General features: G+C 50.6%; 1 protein-coding gene across 5 annotated transcripts in view; it reads right to left on the bottom strand.

The window, feature by feature from the left end:
* TMEM44 (transmembrane protein 44) overlaps nt 1-15,554 on the bottom strand; it is a 33,891-nt gene that overhangs the window by 16,062 nt on the left and 2,275 nt on the right. For 3 of the 5 annotated variants that reach the window (XM_059163103.1, XM_059163104.1, XM_059163105.1), the window contains exons 2-8: nt 14,897-15,023; nt 12,700-12,793; nt 11,210-11,376; nt 10,937-11,023; nt 6,828-6,998; nt 4,926-5,054; nt 2,837-2,941 (exon numbers count right to left, since the gene is read on the bottom strand). In XM_059163103.1, coding sequence (XP_059019086.1) covers nt 2,837-2,941; nt 4,926-5,054; nt 6,828-6,998; nt 10,937-11,023; nt 11,210-11,376; nt 12,700-12,793; nt 14,897-15,023 — 880 coding nt within the window. The remainder of the gene's footprint in view (nt 1-2,836; nt 2,942-4,925; nt 5,055-6,827; nt 6,999-10,936; nt 11,024-11,209; nt 11,377-12,699; nt 12,794-14,896; nt 15,024-15,554) is intronic. The other 2 variants (XM_059163106.1, XM_059163107.1) reach the window with 2 other exon arrangements.

The following is a 15,554-nucleotide window of genomic DNA, read 5'->3' as shown; positions in this document are numbered from 1 at the left end:
AGGGAGCCTGCTTCCTCCTCTCTCTCTGCCCGCTTCTCTGCCTGCTTGTGATCTCCGTCTGTCAAATAAATAAATAAAATAAAATCTTAAAAAAAATATTGTAACACAACAGTTAATTATTCAATAATAACAATAGAAACAATAATAGTTATGAGAATTTGCATTAATAATAATTTGAAAGCCAACCATTGGGGTGCCTGGATGGCTCAGTAGGTTAAACAGCTCAGGTCATGATCCCAGGATCCTGGGACTGAACCCTGCATTGGGCTCCTTGCTCAGTGGGGAATCGGCTTCTTCCTCTCTCTCTGTCTGCTGCTCCCCCTGCTTGTATGCTCTCTCTTTCTCAGTGTCGAATAAATAAAATCTTAAAAAAAAATAAATAAAACCCAACCATTTATAAAATGCTTACTTGGTGTCAGACATTATGTCAAGTAAGAGGCAGTGTTGCCTGGGGGGCAAGGGCACAGACAGGTCTGAATCCTGGTTCTGCCACTGACAAACTGTGTGACGTTGAGTAAGTTGCTTAACCTCTCTGTGCCCTGTCGTTCTTATCTATAAAATGAGGTTAGGGGTCGGCTGTGAGGTTTACATGAGTTCATGTACAGGAAGCCCTTAGATCAGAGGGATCACTTCTGTGGTTACTTAGTCCAGTAATCTAAGCGCTATGACCAGCATAAGAAGCATCACAGAAGCGACAGCTGTTACTACTGTCTCAAAGACTGGCAAGTAGTTAGCTTTCAATAAACACACTGGGAGTGGTGGCCCTAGAGCCCAGAGAAGCAGCATCCTTCCCCAGGCTGGACCTCGGCTCTCAGGCTGGCTGCTGGGAGCCTCAGCGACAGAGGGCAGTGGCCCTCTGGTGGACACAGAAGGAAGAAGCCAAGGGAGTGTATTGCTCAAAAATGTGCCAGATGCCTCAGTAGAGGAGAATAAAGGAGGGACACACTTTTCTTTCATGGAGTCTGTTCTGCAGCAGGAATCCATTCAAGAGTCAGGTGCTGGAAGGGTTAGACTGAATGCAAGCTTTGCACTATTATTTTTCAAAAGTTTGATAATTTAAAAATTTCTAGTGCCAAATGTTCCCAGATGCTGCCAGGTTCCCTACTCTCTCCCCAGACTTTCCATCCTAAGAAGGGTTTAACAGCCTAGGTGGGCTCTTCACTGTGAAAGCATGCTCTGAATCTCTCTGAATGGTACTGGCATCCTGGAGTTACCTGTGCCCACTTTCCAAGGAGACAGAACAGAGAGGAAAACCCATCTCTCAGGCCCAAACTCTTTCTGAGCACCAGCCCATCCCACGGGGGCCACAACTACTGAGCTCCAAGCCTGCTCCAAAACGTCCAAACATCCTTTACCAAGGGCCACATGCACCAGTGGCTGGGCAAACAAGATAGAAGGAGGCAAAGTTTACATCTCAGAAGGAGAGAGACAAAAACAAAAGTAAAAGATAGTGAGAAGTGCTTTGTAGAGCATTTAAAAAGGCAATAAAATAGAGATATATTGGGATGCCTGGGTGGCTCAGTGGGTTAAAGCCTCTGCCTTCAACTCAGGTCATGATTCCCGCGTCCTGGGATCAAGCCCAGCATCGGGCTCTCTGCTCAGCAGGGAGCCTGCTTCCCCCTCAAAAAAAAAAAAAAAAAAAAAAAAAGAAAAACCCAAAACAAAACACAAAACAAAAAACCAAATAAAAATAGAGATATATGACAGGTAGAGGCTACTTTTGAGTGTGTAGTCAGGGATGGCCTTTGAGAAGGTGACATTTATTATTATTATTATTTTTTAAGATTTCATTTGTTTGAGAAAGGGAGAGAGAGAGAGAGAGAGCGAGTGCATGAGCAGGAGGAGGAGCAGAGGGGAGAAGCAGACTCCCCACCTGAGCAGGGAGCTCATGCGGGGCTCAATCCCAGGACATGACTTCAGCCAAAGGTAGATGCTCAACAGACTTGAGTCCCCCAGAGAAGGTGATGTTTAAACTGAAGTCTGGAAGACCGGAAGGAGGCACCATATAAAAGCAACCTGAGGAAGAGCATTCTAGGCACAGGAATGGAGAGAAATCCCAGGCAGCTAGGAGGAGTGAGTGAAGAGGGAAGAGAGTGGGGAGGGAGGGAGTGCTGGGCTCCAGGGTCTTTAATTTTCTTCTCTATGAGATGGGAAGCCAGGGGGTTTGAGACCAGAAAGGAGCATGATGTAATTGCCCCTTCTGGCTGCTGACTGCAGGTGGAGGGGGTGGGACAAGACTGACCGTGGAGAAGGTAATGAGGTAGGAGGCTGCTGGCTCTATTTTAAAGGCGGTATTTAGGAGACTCACACATGGAGTGGACATGCAGTGAGGGGGAGAGAGGAGTCTGAGGCTTGACCAACTGCCAGGAAGAGGACGGCGGAGGGAGAGGACGTGGCCATCCCAAGTTCTGTTTGGACGTGGCAAGTGTGGGATGCCATGTGGTGACACTGCCGGGACTGGGACTGAGGGAGGGGAAGGCGTCAGGACGCACACCGGAGATAGCACAAGAGCTGGCATGGAGAGCTAGTCTGCCCCCCAGCACTGCCTGAGTGATGCCTCTAAAAGGCACATATGACCCTGAGTCTCTGGTCCTGTTGCCTCCTGGACTCTTGCCCCTGAGGATGACAGTCTCCACAGTGGGACAATCTCTCCCTTGCCTCCTCTCCAGTCTTTCACCTGGCCTCCACTGAGGCCTTAGAGAGCTCCTTCCTCCTTTAACATGCTTTCTTGCCTCATTCTGCCCATCCCGCAGCTAAAGTGTCACCTCCTCCAAGAAGCCTTCCACGACTATTTCCCACCCTTCTCGTGCTTTGGCTGTGGGCCACAGCCATGTACCTGCTGCACCGGCTCGATGGTCAGCTCCAAGTAGCGACTGATGGCTGCCATTGTCCTGAGTGATTTGCAGGGTGGAAGTGTAGTGAGAGGCACCCAATCTGAATTCTTTTAAGGGGAGGTGGAGAGACAAAAAAAGAATTCTTAGTCAGGAGACATTTTTCCAAAAACAAGATCCCATTTTGTTCAAAAGAATCCCTAAAATATTTTTTCTGGCCTTTCATGGTACATTTCACTTTCTGCTTCCTAGAAGATATTATCTTATCTCCTTTTCTTTTCTTTTTTTTTTAGGATTTTATTTGAGAGAGAGAGTGAGGGGGAGGGGGTCACAAGGAGAAGCAGACTCCCCGCTGAGCAGGGAGCCCAGTGTGGGGCTCCATCCCAGGACCCTGGGATCATGACCTGAGCAGAAGGCAGATGCTTAACTGACTGAGCCACCCAGGCATCCCCTCTTATCTCTTTGAGGTCACAGTAGGTCAGTGGTTCCCAAACTTTGTTGCACAGTAGAGTCACCCGAGCATCATAAAAGAAAAACAAGCTAATGTTTAGCTCTGCCCACCCCCAGCAGACATTCTGAACCATTGGTAGAGGTGTGACCTGGTATTTCAAAGCCCCCCAGATGATTCTAAAGCATGGCAAAGTCTGGGAATCACTGCAGTAGGCACTAAATAAATACTTTTATAACCAGTGGTTCCCAGACATTAGTGTGCATCAGAAGTATCCAATGGATGCATTAAGACACCCTCAGCTTCAGAGTTGGCGGAGCTGGTGGAGCCCTAGAATTGCACCCCCAACGAGTCGGTGGGCAGTGCTGGTCCAGGGACCACATGGAAAGAACTACAGAAGAGGGGCGCCTGGTGGCTCAGTCAGCTGAGCGTCTGCCTTTGGCTCAGGTCATGATCCTGGGGTCCTGGGATAGAGCCCCACATTGGGCTCCCTGTTCAGTGGGGAATCTCCTTCTCTCTCTCACCCTCCCCCTGCACCACCATGCTGTCTCTTTCAAATAAATAAATAGAATCTTAAAAAAAAAAAAAAAAAAGCTACAGAAGACATTGCAAAGGCTCTACTTCCTTCAGAACACCAAGACACATGGGGCTCTCTTTACGCACATTGGCTCCCTTTGGGGATACAATTTGCTAGGTTTCTGGAATGGAATGAAAATAACCTCCTGTTAGAGCCTTGCTGGGAACATGGGAGCTCTGGGCCGAGCACTTACAACACTCCTCTACCTTGGTCATGCCCCACTACCTTCTGTTCCATGAACTGAGTCAGATTTCCGTGTTAAATCTAGAACGTTCGAAGGAGTGGCCCAGTTTGCTCAGAGAGTCTCCTTTACGCTCTCTGAGAGAAAAACGAGGATAGTGAGGAGCCCAGGCAATAGGCGAGATGTCTTTCCTCAAGAAATTATCTTAGAAAAGTGAGAGCTGCTTTGTTTCAGTCCTTATAAGCACTGCTATATCATGAGGTGACTTCTCAGTTATTGGGAACCAAGGACTTTTGACAAAGGTAAACTGTCTCGGGAGAAGAGAAGCTCTGCCTACTTACAGAGGTCACCTTCTTGAGTCAGGAAAAGGGGACAAACACATGTGCTGGTTTGACGTAATTGTAAATGGCAGACACAACCATAAACAACACTTTGAAAGGCCAGCTTTTAGCAATACCAACTGAAATAAGGCTGTGTTAGTGATGGCGATGATGCACACGTCACAGATGCATGTGAAAGTGGGAATACAAGTTTCTCCAAACTATGAGGGCAAATCATATTATTTCTAATTCGACCTGTTAATTTAATTTATATATATATATATATGGAAGTAAATTGCTAAAGAGCATACATGGACATTTGACTATTCCATCTATGTTGCTAAAAATATATTAAAGTTATTAAATGATCAAAAAAATGTAAAAAAAATACGTTGTAATTGGAAAAACAGAGAATCCTACTGGCACCCTTAGTGTTGGGAAAAAAAAGTTCATTGTTTTTTTTTCTTTTTTCCATAAACAGTAGTTTTTTAAAGTGACCAAGTGTCCTAGTTCCAGGGACATGCAGCCCCCGGCGGGACCAGCAGGTTTCCAGCTGGCAAGACCTTGCCTCCTGGCTTTCTTCCTCTTTCTCTGCGCAGGTCAAGAGGGCTTGGGTGTCCGGGCTCTCTCTGGCTTCCGGGGCAAATCCCAAGGCCCGTCTCATCTTGCTCTTCATCACCCAGGAGAGGAATATGATCTGAGAGGGAGAGTTAAGGTCCAAGGAAGCAGAGCATTTCAGCCGCCCCTGGCTGCCTTCACCTCTGCACTCTGAGGCCCCCCTATGCCCAGGCTCTCTACCTCATGGGATGATTCTGCCAGGGTTGGCTCCAGAACAGACATGAGCTCATTTAAGAATGGAACCAGTCTGGGGTGTCTGGGTGGCTCCGTGGGTTAAACCTCTACCTTCGGCTCAGGTCATGGTCTCAGGGTCCTCGGATCGGGCCCAGCATTGGGCTCTCTGCTCAGCGGGGAGGCTGCTTCCCCCGCCTCCCCATGCCTGCCTCTCTGCCTACTTGTGATCTCTGTCTGTCAAATAAATAAATAAAATCTTAAAAAAAATAAATAAATGGAGCCGAGTCTGACTTTCTCTACATATCTCTGGCAAGGGCCCAGCAGCCAGCAAGACCCTGCCTCTAGAATTTAGTAAATACTCAGCAAATACTCATTATACAAAAGCATTTTGAAAACATCTTCCTTGAAGGGCTTGGCTTACAGGGACAGTACACGGAATGGGTTGAATAGTATCCCGCCGCCCAAATTCATATCCTGGAAATTCAGAAAGTGGCTTTATTTAAAAATAGGGTCTTGGAGGCCCTGGCTGGCTCAGTTGGGGAATGAGCCACTCTTGATCTGGGGTGGCGGGGGGAGGTTGTGAGTTCGAGCCCTTGCTGGGTGTAGAGATTACTTAAAAATAAAATCTTTTTGTTTTCTTTAAAGGGTCTTTGCTGATATAGTTAAGATGAGGTCAGAGTGGGTTAGGATGGACCCTTTATCCCATGACTAGAGTCCTTGTAAGAGCAGAGGACACACAGAGATAAACGAAGGGAAGAGGTTTTGTGAAGACTGAGGCAGGAGATAAGATTACGCTACCAGAGGCAAGGAGCATCAGGGGCTATCAGAAACTGGAAGAGGAAGGGAAGGTTCTCTCCCAGAGCCTCTAGGAGAGTGCGGCTCTGCCTGGACTTTGGACTCGTGTAGCCCGTGGAACTGTGAGAATACATTTCTTTTGTCTCAAGCCACGAACTTCTAGTAACTGAATATGGCAGCCCTAGAAAACAAATACAGCCCATGAGAAAAATCACCCTTTTAAACTATTTCTAAACTATTTATGATGAATCCACACGTTTTCATACACAAATTACCCACTGTCTACCTCTCTATCTGCCCACCTTCTGAGCTTAGCTTGCCCTTGAGGCTCTCACGTCAAGGTCCCTCGGGTGTCCGTGCCTCATGCAACACCCTCTGGGGAACCAGAAGGGTGCTCAGCAGTCACTGACAAAGGGCAGCCCCTGTGAGTTTATCTCTGCGTCCCCAGCCCAGGCCAAAGACAAGAGAACGGGGATGCTTAGCCCTGCACAGCACGTCAGCTTACAAAGCCCATTCCTAGCCTTGTGAGAAAGGGCAACGATGAGGAAAACGGGTCTCTGGGAGGGTGGGGCCCTGCCCAGGGGAGGAGCAGCAATGAGACCGGTGCACGGGTCTTCTGCTCCCAGGGCCAGGAACCTGCACACTCCCCCTCGCTGCTCTGCAGTGCTCCAGCCAAGAGATCATTCCTTCTCTTACTTGTACATCAAGGAAACAAAATACAAAATTGCAAATAACTACAATTGCATCTATCTGCCCCAGGGCTCAACCCTAGTCCCTGACCCCTGGGAGAGAGCTCCATCTAGCAAAAGGGAAAGAGGGCACCACAGGGACAGGGAGGAGATGAGACACGAGCAGTCAAGCCTCCTAGACCCCAGGTGGATACAGAGAGGTCCAGTGCAGCTCGACCGAGAGAGGTCAGGAACCAGGGCGTGGCCCGAAGCAGGTACTCAGGCCGCCGGTCATGGGCCACGATAGCCGAGGCATAGAGGAGGCCAGCCAGGGCCGACAGGAGCCGGGTCCACAGGTGGATGGAGGGAAACGCCTTACCTTGGCACTGGACAGAAAGAAAAGGGAGCTGGGCAGGGGGGAACACTGTCACTCCCCAGCTTCCTCTGAGCTGAGTTCTAAGACCTAGGCTCTTGGCATGGCAGCCCTCTCTCTGCCCATGGCTGGTTCCTAAAGGTGCTGCTTTAATAATGCTTTTGCTCAAGCTGCTTCCTTTGCCTGGTGAACTCCTATTCATGCCTCAGAACCTGGCTTAAACTCAACTCTGGGAAAACTCTCATACTACCTCCACCCTAAGGGGCAGAAACTCCCATATCCAGGCCCCATGACACATGACGCATCCCAGCAGACAGAGGGCTCCTGAGAGCGTCCTCTCCATTTCAGCATCCCTGACACCCGGCACTGGGGAGGGGCTCATTAATGTCACCTGGGAGAATGGGAGGGAATTAGAAGAATTCTGAATAGCCAGGGACTGATGTCTCTTCCTGAGACCGTCAGTGCTGAATCTGGCCAGCCGGGAAAGGCCAGGAACATTAGAGATTAGGTCCTGGAAGTTTTGAAGTCAGGGATTATTTTTGGAGAATGAGTAATGACAATATTGATTAAAAAAAAAAAGGCAGGGACGCCTGGCTGGCTCAGTTGGTTAGGCGGCTGCCTTCGGCTCAGGTCATGATCCCAGCGTCCTGGGATCGAGTCCCACATCGGGCTCCTTGCTTGGCAGGGAGCCTGCTTCTCCCTCTGCCTCTGCCTGCCACTCTGTCTGCCTGTGCTCTCTCTCTTGCTCTCTCTCTCTGACAAATAAATAAATAAAATCTTAAAAAAAAAAAAAGGCAAATAACCCATATTCAATATTCATATGTTAAATACCCTTTACAGGTATGAAGTCACTTTATATATACATTTATATGTATATATACAAATACTACATATTTATAATTATATATAATCACACGGTATATTAAAATTTATGTAAATATAAATTACATATAATTTATTTTACTTATTAAATAATTGAATTTAGAGATATACAGGCTATGATTAGAGAATAATAATAATAAAAAAAAACCCAGAGGAAAAAGCAAGGTTTGGCTGATTTTCCCCATTTTTATTTTAACTCTGGAAAAGACTGCTTGGGAATGTTTCCCTTCCCTCTGCATTTATTCAAGTTTGGTTCCCCACGGCTCCCTGTTTTGTTTTTTGTGTTTTTTTGGCCATGCCCAGAAGACTGGTTCATAGAGACCACCAGTGCTCTGGCTGGGGTGGGGGGCGGGGGGCCCCTGGCCCTCCAGCCACCCCGGACTCAGCCCAGGAAGCAGCAGTCTGCACTGCTGTGATGAGAACTCCTGGGGGATCCCCCAGCCTGCCCAGCTCCATTTACTGTGGACACTGAGGGCTCGAGAGAGGAGGTAACTTGCAGGGCCAGCGCAGGGACCTGCCTTCTGCCCCTTGGCCTTGTACCTGCTGCTGTTTAGGATGATCCCAAGCCGGGTGAGCTCTCTGCTGTCACTCATGTGTCCACCTACTCCTGGCTCCCACTGACCTCAACACTCAGTCTCTCTTCACTGTCGGCACAAGACCCTGTGGGGCTCTATCTGCTGGCATGCTGGACACACCGTGGGTGCTGAGCACCCACTCTAGGTTGGGGTAGGCTTGGTGACTCGGCATGTGGCAGGTTCAGCACCTGTGGGCTTTGTCTGGCTGGTCACAGAGAACCCAGGGGCGCTGTCCAGCCCCGTGGCTGCCTGGCAAATCCGTGCTGGGGGCTGGAAGCAGGTAGGGTATCCTGCAATGGCGACACTCCCAGTGCTGCCAGCAGAGGCCATACTGGTCAGGGGGTGTGTCACTTCCGGAAGAATGGGAACCTCTTCCACCAAAGCCACCCAACCATTCTGTTCCTCAGCACTCGCACCAGGGGTAAATTAGAAGCAGCTTCTAGGAAATCTAGCATTCACAGCCATGCTGTCTAGGCTTCCCAGAAAACCCAAACCCTGCTGAGTTTCTCCCTCACAAGGGGTACTTAGCTGCGGGCTCTTCTGCCTGGGACCAGAGATGGTGCCTGCGAGACTGCCCAATCTAATCCCTAACACGACCTGACTCTATCTGCCTGCCAAGGGCTATCAGGCTTGAATGCCTTTAGTGATGGTGAGCCCACTCCCTCCTAAAACAGGAATAATGATACTGATCACTTTCTACATTCCAGAAACTATGCGAAGCATCTAAATTATAAATGTGAGGCCCCCCCCAACCCATAATCTCTTTCCAGTCTTGCTTTTGGTTCTCTTCCCTAAGACCACAGAAAACAGCACTGCTCTTTGTGCCCTGAGAAAGCCCTTCTAATTCCTGCTTCCACAAGTTTCCTTTTTCCCAGACCAGATTAGGTCAATCATTAACAAGTGTCTTCTGGCACCTACCACGGGGGGGGGGGGGGGGGGGGGGCGGGGGGGCGGGCTCCAAGCACCTGCAATACAGAGGGAATGAAACAGACCAGACCACTACCCTCAGGGCGCTTGTGTTCTAATGGGGACCAACAACTTGGTTAATAACTGAAGGAGCTAACTTCAGGCTGTGACAAATGCTGTGAATAAAATGAACAACAGGAAGGACACAGTCATGGGACTATGTTAGGTGCCTGATGCAGAGGTTGACTTGTTTTCCCCCTCACAAAAGATGCTCCCAACCTCCAGAGCCAGTGAACGTGGCCTTGCAGATGACCATGTTCAGATGAGGCCATTAGGGTGGACCCTCGCTCAGTATGACCATGTCTTTAAAATAGGGAAACTGAAGCACAGACACGTACAGAGGGAAGGCCGCATGAGGACACACACAGGGAGGAAGAATGCCGTGTGAACCCTGGAGTTATGGAGCCATCAGCCGAGGAAATTTCCAGAAACTTGGGAAGAGGCCTGAAAAAACTCCTTCCCTAGCACCTCCAGAGGGAGCTCGGGCCTGTGACACCTGGACACTGGTCTGCAGGCCTCTAGAACCTTGAAGCCTGTTGTCCCAAGTTTGTGACCCTTTCTTACGGTGGCCCCAGGGCACTGATATAGGCAGGCACCTGTCCCTCTGAAGGTCTTCGAGTCGCATGTCCCAGGGATTCCCACACTTCCCTCCACTGATCTGGAGTTGGCATGCCCGGGGGGTTCCCAGCCAGCCCCCCAGGCTTCTGCTTTCCACAAATGACCAATGAAGCAGCTGCCATCCCCGAATCCTGTTCTCCTGGAACTGCTATTAAATGATGTTCTGGAGAAAGTGATTTTTTTTAGAGGCAGTGAGGAGCCCGTGATGCTCACCTTTGCCTCCTCCGGGCTTCCCTTTGGTTTGGAGCCATGCTGAGGCAGCCCTGGCATCACTCCCCGCCCCCAACTCCCAACCCCACCCCCGCCTGGCAGTGTGACGTTTTCACCCTCACTCACTGGAGCAGCATGGGAGCCCTCTCTCCTTCTGAAACCCCAAACATTTGATTCTTTCTCTGAACTTTTCTCCTGCTTTGCATTTCTGTGTCTTTCCACGAGACTGTAAGTTTCCCAAGGGTGAGCACAGCATCTCAAGTCACGGCTGCGTCCCCTCCAGAACCGGCCAACACGGAGCTTCCCTCAGCCTAGATGCCCGGGAAGTTTCCGTGTTGAGATGCTCCCGGAAATCCAGAAGCCTGGCGGCTGTGTGATGCTCTCCTCTGAAACCATCTCATTTTCCTAATGGGATATCTTAAACAGACATCTGAACCCCAGTGCCTTTTCCCTGACAGCCTGCTTTTCTTCACTATGGAGAGAACACAATGGGTTCTCCCGTGAGAGGCCCTAGCAGGCCTCATGAGCTCCCCTGCGTTGGCTGACCAGCCCCTGCACGTGTGGAAATGCACACACACACACACACAAAATACACAAGTGACACAAGTATCCACCCCAGGACCTAGAACTTGGAAGAGGCTCCCAAGGGCCCCAAGACCTGCCATGGTAACCCACAGTCCCAGCCCCGACCCAGCCTCACGATTCTGGAGAGTGGGGGGATCCGGGAAGCCCAGGAGCCAAAGACAGCAATGCCACCCAGCAGGTAGCCGAGGACTTCAGTATTGTCCTGTGGGAACAGGTGACAGTGGCCTAAGGAGACAGTCCATACATCCCAGACCCATCCTTTCCCAATTTTAGTGGTTTCCTCCCAGTGACGGTAAGCCTGAACCCTACCCCTATCCAGGGCATTTGCTGGGACCGTGAGGAGTGAAGGGACACGCCCACCCCCATGTCCTCCTGGGCTCAGCCTCACCTGCAGCAGGCTTTCCAGCAGCCTCCGCTGGGACCCTCGGATGGGGCCTGAGGCCTTTGGGGTGGTGGCCCAGAGAACCCAGCCTGGTCCCAGGCTCAGCGGCAGGGCGAGGGCAAATACACTGGCCCTGAGCCGCTGCCTCCTTGTCCTCTCCTGGGAGCCTCGACCTGCAACAAACAGCAAAATGCCACAGGCTCCTGGGATCTAGAACTCGACGGACAGCGACATGTGCAAACCAGCTGTCAGCCCAGCCCTGATGCCAGAATGGGTTCCCAAGTTGTTCTGTGGGGCAGATCCTCCCCACCCTTCAAGGCCCCACGGCTGTGCCTCCTCTTTGGAGAAGTCCCTCCTCCCCACCACCCCAGGCCATGCACCCTCACGACTGCTGCTCTTCTCCTTGCTCGGCCCTCTCATAGCGTTCTGTTTCACATGTATCTGTGCACAGAGTAGCCTCAACAAGACTGGAAGCCCCGGGGGCAGGGCCCATGCCCCAGTAGCTTCTGGATTCTCCACAGAGCCTAGCACAGAGCCGAACTGGCCCAGCCTTAGGGAAAGCACTACCATGCTTGTGCTGGTGCCCAAAACCGAGCAAAAAAGGAGCACGGTCTTGGAAGTGTCCTTGAAATATAAGACAGATGTCCTCCGAAAATTCCTTTTTTTTTTTTTTTTTTAAGATTTTATTTATTTATTTGTCAGAGGATTGTCAGAGGAGAGAGCCCAAGCAGGGAGAGTGGCAAACAGAGGGAGAAGCAGATTCCCCACTGAGCAAGAAGCCCGATGTAGGACATGATCCCAGGACCCTAGGATCTTGAACTGAGCCAAAGGCAGACACTTGACTGACTGGGCCACCCAGGCACCCCAGGTCTCTGAAGATTCTATTAAGAACATGTCCCTTCTAGGCAGTACTGAGCAGCTGGAGACATCTTACCTCACCCCACTGAGGCAAGCACTCCCTTTCTGGACACAGATCTGGGCACACTGCTGCCCCTTCTCAGGAAGGCCCAATCCCACAGAGTCAGGGTGACCCATCCCCGCTCAGTGACTTGCAGTCCCCGCTGGGCCGAGGTGGCCCACGCCTACTCCTGGCATCCATTTCCGGAAGTTACGGGGCTTTGTTTGGCCATCCTGGACTTGCACCGTGAGATAGCTCGGGACCTCCCCTCAGCCTTGTCCTATCCCACCTCCTGGCCTTTGCTTGTATGATCCTTTTCTCCTGGATTATCTTTCCCTGCAGCCCCCGTTTCACCTGGATTATCCTTTCCTGATGCCTACAGGCCCCACCTTCCCTCTGGTTGCCCATGGCTGGCGTGTGCACACCGTCTCACCAGCAGCACGGATGGTTCTGTAGGGCCCTGCCTCCTCTCTGACTGGGGTCGAGGAGCTCATTCTTTTGTCTGCGCCCAGGAGAGGCCTGGCTCAGGCATGACAAGGAGCACAGGGCCCACTGAGGAGAGCGGATGAACACACAGGAGCGAGGCGCACACACTCACCGCGACGAGACTTCCACTGGCAGCCGCAGATGGGGAAAAGGATGAAGACAAAGTTCACCAAGTCAGCAGTGGCGAGGTAGGCACCTGTGAATACCTGGGAGAAAAGGAGACAGACTCTTGGTGCTCGAACGTTCGCCAGCTTCCGCAGCCCCTCTCATCCTGGGTCTCCTCTCCCACTACTGTGGTGATCCCAACGAAGCCGCCTACTGCCCCCAGGAAAGGCTGGTTATCAACTCCACTGGACTGAGGGGGGGGGGCGGGGTGTGGCGTGTGAGTGACCCATCCCATGGGCAGAGGCCCACCAGCAGAACCAGCCCTGCTTTTCTCACTCCACATTCTTCCCAGTGCACGGCCAGTCTCTGCTGTGGGACTTTAGCCCAACCACTGGCCTTCTCTGGGCCTCAGTTTCCTCCTCTGTAAAATAGGGATAATAACAGTGCCTCCCTCAGTGCTAAGCAGATTACATGGAGCAATACATGGAAAATGCTTAGACCAGCTCCTGGAGGAACGGAGCTCCTACCTACCAGGGTACCAGCTACCCTGACAGTGGAGTCACTGGTTCACAGAAGACTCTGCAGGGGTGCCTGGGTGGCTTAGTGGGTTGAGCGTCCACCTCTTGATTTTAGCTCAGGTCCTGATCTCAGGGTCATGAGACTGAGCCCCAAGTTGGGCTCCATGCTCAGCTTGGAGCTTCTTTCCCTGCTTGGGATTCTTTCCCCTTTCCCCTCCCTTTGGCCCCACCCCCCCCACTCACGTGTGCATGTGAGCTCTCTTCTCAAAATAAATAAATAAAATCTCAAATAAATAAATAAACAAATAAAAGAATAGATTCTGGAGTTTGAATCCTGACACTGCTGCTTAGTGGACCTTGTAAAAGTTATTCAACCTCTAAGCCTGAGGATCCATGTGTGTAAAACAGGGATAAGGAGAGAGCCCAGGTCATAAGATAATTTGAGGACTAAATGAAGTAATAGGAGACAAGCCCTCAGTGCCAAGTACACAGTGAAGTATTTACTTATTTATTTTTAAAAGATTTTACTTAGGGGCTCCTGGGTGACTTAGTTGGTTAAGTGTCTGCCTTTGGCTCAGGTCATAATCTCTGGGTTCTGGGATCGAGTCCCACATTGGCTTCCAGCTCAGCAGGGAGTCTGCTTCTGTCTCTCCCCCTACTTGTGCTTTCTGTCTCTCTCTCCCTCTCAAATGAATAAATAAAATAAAAATTTAACAATTTTTTATTTATTTGAAAGAGAGAGAGCAGGCACACATGAGTTGGGGGGAGGGGCAGAGGAAGAAGCTGGCTCCCCGCTGAGCAAGGGCTTGATCCCAGGACCCCGAGACCATGAATTGAGCCAAAGGCAAACGCTTAACTGACTGAGCCACTCAGGGGCCCCTCACAGTGAAGTACTTAACAAACATCAGCTATTATGACCCGGATGGAGCTGGGCCTCCCTGTATTCTGTCAGCAAATGAGAATGGGCACCAGAAACAAAAGGTTGTTTTTGTTTGTGAGACAATATTATTCGAAGAAGGGTTAGAACTATCCCAGTGTGTGTCGCAGCCATGAGGCTGCCTTCTGTCATATCCACCTGGGTGGGCACCAGCCTATTGGGATAGGCCCTGTTTACACAGCTTTGAGGGCTTAGACCGTGGGCAAGCTTGACATTGTTTATCACTTGCCCCAAAGCCTGCATCACTGCTTGGGAGAAGCATTCAGCCGCTCCTGTTGAGCTGAGGCTCTGAACACAATCACCACAACCATCCCTATTTACTGAGCATCTGCTCCGTCCCAGATGCTGTTTGAAGTGACAGGGATAAAGTAGTGAGTACAAACTCTTGCCCCTGGGGAGGTGACCCTCTAGTAGGGGTTAGCCTACCATAAAGCAACAAGCACAGGAAGTAAGGAAAGCAGAGGGTGTATTGAGGGTCAGCTATGGGAAAAAACAGAGTGGGGTGAAGGGGCTGAGTTCCCTGTGGTGGAGGTAGGGCATGGGTCGGCACAAGTGCTCAGGGGAGGCCTCACCAAGAAGCTGACCTCTAGCAAAGCCTCGAAGGAGTTGAGCAGTGAGCCACATGGTCATCAGGGCAAGAGCCCCGGATGGGGGGCAGAAAGACCAACGGGTACAGGTCGGAGGCAAAAGCGCCTCTCGACAGTGATGGAACCAGACAGAAGCCACTGTCACCTGTGGGCCTGACGCACCTGGATCGTGAGCTGTCTGGCCAGAATGGCCCCGATGGTGTCACACAGGCTGGTGAGGAGGCAGCAGGCAACGCACAGCACTGACTGGTCCTGTCCGGATTTCTTCGCACACCTCAGATAGAGAAGCCTGTAGCAACAGATAGGGGAGTGGGTGGGTATGGACAGGACACAGCAGCCAAAATTGGATTCCCAAAGCAGGTGTTTGAAAAGGGCACTTGTGACTTTGTGTCCCTGTGAAGCACTCTCTTCCCCAGGGATTCAGCAGGTATTTTTGAACTTGGTTCACAGATGGGAAAATCAAGGATCAAAGACAGCACGAGCCCATGACAGGAGCCAGACCTGCCTCTCTAATGAAGAGGAATTTCTTTCCTCCTACAAATCAGGCCAACTCAAGTTCATGACCTACCACTCAGTGCTGACAAACTAACTGTCAGGTTTGATTACTGAAAGGAAACATGCCAGTTATAAAAGTAATTGCCCAAATTAAAAAGGCAACTTGTTCCTTTCAAATTCACGGGAAATCCTTCAAAGCTGTCCGTGCAGAGGGGTGGCCTGGCTTCTGCCAGCCCTTGCCCAACTTAAGCATGTTCTTTACACACACACAGAGAACAAAACTTCTTAAAGAGGCCATGGCACTTTGGGCTGACTTCTCCCTAGG

The sequence above is a fragment of the Mustela lutreola genome, chromosome 2 (genome assembly GCF_030435805.1).
Source record: "Mustela lutreola isolate mMusLut2 chromosome 2, mMusLut2.pri, whole genome shotgun sequence".
NCBI classification, from domain to species: Eukaryota; Metazoa; Chordata; class Mammalia; order Carnivora; family Mustelidae; genus Mustela; species Mustela lutreola.
This window is presented reverse-complemented; position numbering and strand designations above follow the sequence as displayed.